At 57.9% G+C, this 5626-nt stretch overlaps 1 protein-coding gene across 1 annotated transcript; it reads left to right on the top strand.

Moving 5' to 3' along the window:
- Nucleotides 1-3153: 3153 nt before the first annotated feature.
- On the top strand, nucleotides 3154-5412 carry NATD1 (N-acetyltransferase domain containing 1; the record flags this gene model as incomplete). Its single annotated transcript, XM_010134281.1, has 3 exons — nucleotides 3154-3290; nucleotides 4409-4527; nucleotides 5296-5412. Coding segments are annotated over 3 exons (373 nt in total), but the record flags the coding sequence as incomplete, so codon positions are not given.
- Between the last annotated feature and the right edge of the window lie 214 nt (nucleotides 5413-5626).

Raw genomic sequence — 5626 nt, forward strand, 5'->3', positions numbered from 1 at the left:
CGGGTTACGGGGTGATGGTGTCCCTGCCGCTGGGCTGGCTAACGTCCATGCGGAGCAGGTGACCCGTGTCTCCTCGGTAGGCATTGGCTGGTGGTGCCAGTTGCCCTGGGAGGTGGTCAGAAGACAACCGTCTCTGTGGGAGTGCGTGGCGGCGTGTTTATTTCCTGTGCTGCGCTCTTCATCAGCTCCTGCTCCTGGCATGATGAGCATCAGTGGTGCTGAATGCTCCAGCGGGTTCTCCCCGCTGCATGTGGGGAGATGACAAGAAATGACGGCCAGGCGCAGATTTTAGCTTCAGCGTGACCCTCGTGTCCCTCTGAGAGCACTTCCGTTGCGTGTCGCTGCACTGTGGAGAGGTGAACAGCAGCCTGTGGGCTGCGGGGCCAGCTTGCCTCTGGTATCTTGGTCCTAATTTCAGCTGGATGCTCTGGGAAAACACGGGTGCATCAGGCTCGAGGACCCAGGAGCCCGGCTTTGCTTGTCCCCAGCAATAGCTGGTCTCGGGGCTGATGGCTGGTGGCTTACAGTAGTGTGATGTTGGGTAGAAAACTTCCCGTGATTGTATTTTTTTATGGAAATCCCTGTAGTAAGAGGCTGTGAAAGCTGTGAACTACTTGTGAAAGTGTTTATTTTCAGCATCGCCCTGTGTTGCCCTCTGCCCTCCCCCATGTCAGGACTCCCTCCTCATACACAAGAAAGACAAATTGTGTTTGGTGTTTCCTTGGTTTTTTGCCTTCTCTGAGCCCTTGTTGCTACACGTGGCTCCTAAACCTCGATAGAAACAGCTGCCTTGCTAAGACATGCCCTTCTCCCAAATGCAGAAGCACTGAAAAGCTGATTATAACCAAACCTCACTGAGCTTCGAACTCCCTCTGAGAGGAGGTTCCCAAACTTGGTCTGGAACATGATCTAGAACCCGAATCTAGCACATGATTCCAGAACACGACCTAGATCCTAACCTGTACCCTACCCTGGAATCCAACCCTAATCCAGAACCTATCCTGGAACATAACTCTGATCTGGAACCCGTTCTGGAACATGGCTTGGAATGTGATCTGGAACATGATCCAGAACTGATCTGGAACCCCTAACCCCTGTAATATAAACTGGATTTGTAATTGGTTACGATGTGACTAACAGCAGGAGCTGGCTAGAAACACGGTGCCTGTGTTGGAAAGCATCACTTTGTCAAAGCTAAAAGCTTCTGCGGGAATCGTACGGGATGATTTGTCAGGAATATTTGGGGTTTTTTGGATCCGAACTAAAATTTCTGGTCAAAATGAGAAACCCAGGGAGCCCCCACCCCGAAGCAGCCAGCTGCCAGTCCAGCCGCTGGCACAGCTGCTTGGGGTAGGGGAACAGCACCTTTAGCAGTGGCCTCTTTGACCTCTGGAGGCCCATCAAACACGTCGGGCTCTCCGGTTTGGAGCAGGGCTCACCGCGTGCCCCGAGCGGCTCTGGTTTCTCCAGGACGTGCGAGCTTCTTGCACACCCGTGTTCCCAAACCTCCCACTCCTCCCCAGCTGCGCTTGGGCAGGATCCAGCGGCTGGAAGCTCATGCTTTGCCCGCTGCTGATCGGAGTCTTGGAGCTCCTTGTCAGGACTCCAAGCTTGGGTTTATCAGGAAAACTGAGCAGGTTGTGCCTTGGTGTGTCCTCCCTGCTGGGGCACATACCCTCCCGGAGGGGAAAGCTGCTGAATTTACAGCAAGGATGAAGAGATCTGGGCACTGGACGGCATCAAGATGTCCCCATTCTTCTCCCACATGGCAATCGTCTTGAGAGAGACCAGCACACTTCAAACCAGCGCACTGCCCCGCTGCTGCTCCTGTGAGCAAGGCCCCTCCATGACAGTTGCACCGTCTCTGCTCAGCTCCGTCTGTTGTCCTCTGTTGTGTTTTCTCTCCGTAGTAACGTGCTGGTGCCTCCCTGGGCAGCAAGGCCAGCCCACGGCGTGCAGCGAGCTCCAGCCTGCAATGCATGAGCTTCTCAGGACATCTGGTTCTCAGCAGCTTTCAGCGACCACCTCTTGGCTCAGCAGCCAGAAGAGCTGAGCTGCTGCCTTCCTCTGGGCTTTCCTGGTCCTGAGAGCAGAAAATGGGGCTGATGTCTGTTCTCTTCCCCGCCTTGCTTGCAGGAACGGCTTTGCAGCAGTGCCCCAAGGAGGCTGGAGCTCAGGGGCTGCCTCCAAAGGCTGGTGAGCGCAGAAATTGGCCCACAGGCAGGCAGCCCTAGCTGGGCCCCTGTCCTGCTCCGGTCCCAGGCACACAATGGTGTATTGTGGGCTGGGGCTGGTGCAGAGGGACCGGGAGGAGGCCTGGGCTGGAGGGATGGGTCCTGCTGTGCTGCCAGTGCTGCAGCCTCTCCTCGCCAGGCAGGTACCATGTGTGCCCCAGGAGAGGGAATCAGCGGAGGATGGGCTGGAGCAGGGTGCCTACATCTTCCCCGACTCCTGCCGTGTCCCTTCCTCAGCTCAGGGCTGGGGCCGGGCTCGCTGCTTGTTCCCCTGAGGCTCATGAGCTGCCTGGCCTGGGGATCTGTGTCTAGCGGCGTGGCTGAGTCTGCGGCACAGGAGCCTCGCCTGCGGCCCAAACTGGTACGGTGCCTGCCCTCTTGGAAAAGCTCTGTCTTCCCCATGCACCCTGTGTTTCACGGGAGGGAGGGCTGGGGACCAGCTCTGCTGCCATTTTCGTGTGCAGCCTCCTCTTGCTCCTCTTTCTTGCTGTGCTGATTTGCATTGACTCAGACTTCCTCGCTGGAGGTGGCCATGAAGCTGAGGGGAGTGTCTGCGAGTCAAGCATGGTGATCAGGCTCATGGGACACTGCTCAGGCCGGCCGAGATCCGAGTCTGAGGCTGATAAAATCCCTGCCCCCCGAGTCCCGGGTACCACGAAGCAGCAAGCTTGGCTTCTCCCAGCGAGGTGCCTCTGCTCCCCTGTCTCCTTCCTTCCGACCCAGGGAGGCCTTTGGGTGGGAAACCAGGGTTATGCCTGGAGCTGCTCCTGGAAAGCCCAGGAGCAGTCCTGGTTTGGGGGTACTGCCAGCTTTTCCCAGAGGTGAGGGGGGTGTGGAGAGGACGTGCAGAGCAGCTGATTTTGAAGGAAACGGGCTTTCCGCCAGCCGGTCCTTCTCCTCCCTTTGTGACCACCTTCAGCCTTGCTCAGCAGAGGAAGAGGGTTCTCCCTCTCCAGAAGAGGCTGTTCCTGCTGGACCTGTGCCGTGAGCCAGCATCCCTGGGGAAGCAGGAGTGCCACGAGCGCACAGCCCGGCAGCAGAGAGTGGAGAAGGCGGGTGGGATGGTGAATTAGAAGACCGAAACCCTTTCAGATCGCGGTTGGTTTCTCCTGTGCTGCAGTCCCGGCTGTGCCCAGCTGATGGGGTCTTGCTCAGAGGGGTTAGTTGTGGTGACCTTTAGGCTCAGTTTGTGACTCTGCATCAGCAGAAATGTGATAAAGGGTACTGAGCCCCACTGAAGCGCGCAGTAAATGCAGGTGAGTCCTGTGGTCCTCCACCTTCCAGTGACCATTCAGGGACAGGGAAGGCTTCTGTCCTTTGAACTGAGCTTGTTTCTTGGACTGGAAACTTGCATTTCTGAAACTCGCTTTGAAATACAGAAGCTCTCTAGAAATAGTTTGCTTTCGTGCTGGAGACAGGAGTTCTGGGTCTGCAGGCGAGGCCAGAGGGGTGGTGTTAGCTGTCCGCCGATTCACACGTACTTGAAACATCTTTTTTCCTGTAGCTGAACCAGTGTGAGAAAGGTCAGGGTGTCACAACAGGAAGCCTGTGTGTGTGCAACCCCCTCGTGTGTGCTTTCCTGCGTGTTTGTCCGATTCACCTCTCCCAGCACCTGCCCCAAAAAGAGCCTGTCCAAACACTGCAACATCAGGCCAAGAAGCCTTGTCCTGTTTTACGTGCCATGACAAAATCTCTGTGCTGCAGAGAGAAAGGAATTCATCATTACCTGGGTCAGCTTGGTTCTGTTCTTCCCCCTCCTCTTTCTGTTCATGCTCCCATCAAGACAGCCCAGCCCTCCCCACCAGCTGCTTTCCTACCCTAAATGTTTGTGTTGCCACATCAGCCCTTGATTCAGGGCTGGGTAGAAAAGGTCCAGGGGCTTGGAACAGCCAAACAGATCCACCTTGGCTTGCACCTTGGGGCGGGGGGACCAGCAGGGACATCCAAGAGTCACCGAAAGCAAAATCTCTGCTGAGACTTTCCACTAGGTGACACCACCCTGCGTTAGCGCTGTTCCCGTGGGTGTGAGTTGCTGTGTGGGGGCTCCTGAGGCAGCCCCAGAGATGCCTGTCCGCTGCTGTGAGCTCCCTGGCAAGCGGCACTGTCCGACTGGGCTGGGAGCCAGGGGCTCCCTGGGGACGTCCCAAGCCTCATCCCTCTCTCTCATCCCCCAGGATGCCATGACAAGGCAGTGCTGCTCTACGAGTACGTGGGGAAGCGGATCGTGGACTTGCAGCACACGGAAGTACCGGACGCCTATCGAGGGAGGGGAATAGCCAAGCACCTCGCGAAGGTACGGCCCCAGCCCCTCTTCTCCCCCTGGCTGAAGCCAGGTCCTGATGCATTGGCGTTGCACGTGTGCTCCACAGGAACCATCCCTGCTCCAATGGGAGATCGGGGCGGCTGGCAGGGCAGGTGGAAACCCGTGGTCAGACATTCCTATTTCTGGTGGCGAGAAGGGCTGGGTGAGTGCCAGCACGTCCAGCTGCTCACCCAGGCTCAGCCCTTTCCTCCTTGCAGCGACCAGCCCTCGTGCCCACCTTGCAGGGCTGATGCAGCACCTCTCCTGGGGCCCAGCCCCCTCACCTCAAAGCTTCAGGGTCCTCGTGAACCCTTTTCCTGCCTTGGGCCCTGCTTCTGAGGCCCACGACCCTGCAGGGAGAGCTGAAGAGCTGCGAGCGCAGTGGTGGGGGGGCTGTGAGGTGATGCTTTGGGGTTACAGCTGCTCCCTGGCCCCATAAACCAGGGCAAAGGGGTGACAGAGGTGGCCTTCAGGTGATGTGGCTGGGTCACCTGCAGTGAGGGTTACCCCAGGAGGGTCCCTGCACACCTCCAGTTAAGCTGGGGACCCCGTGGCACTGTGGGGGCTCTGGCAGGATGGCTCTGCTCTCCCCCCAGCCCTCTCCCTCCACTGGCCTCACACAAGGGGTGCATGAGGGCAGCCTGCTGCTTCCCCCAGTACAGGTGGGGTACGGGAGTCCAGGCCCCCGTGAGGCTTCAGAGGAGAGCGTAGGCTGGGGGTGCTGGCTGTAACCCATCTGTCCTCTCCGCTTGGTTGCAGGCAGCCCTGGACTTTGTGGTGGAGGAGGACCTGAAAGCTCACCTGACGTGCTGGTACATTCAGAAATACGTCAAGGAGAACCCGCTGCCGCAGTACCTGGAACACTTGCAGCCTTAAGGCAGGACGGCTCTGACACCAGCGCGCCTGTCCCTGACTGTTCAACGCGGCCTTCGCTTCTCTGCGGTCTCAGGAAACCCCCCACTCCCACACTCAAAACTCCCATTTTTTTAAGTGTATCCATGTGGTGCATGAGTGTGGGCACAACCTCCTCCTCTCTGCCCACCCCTGAGCGTGGCTACAGCCCTCGGGCCAGGCACATGTGGTGCCTCCT

Source organism: Buceros rhinoceros, unplaced genomic scaffold (genome assembly GCF_000710305.1).
Source record: "Buceros rhinoceros silvestris isolate BGI_N320 unplaced genomic scaffold, ASM71030v1 scaffold24944, whole genome shotgun sequence".
In the NCBI taxonomy this organism is placed as follows: Eukaryota; Metazoa; Chordata; class Aves; order Bucerotiformes; family Bucerotidae; genus Buceros; species Buceros rhinoceros.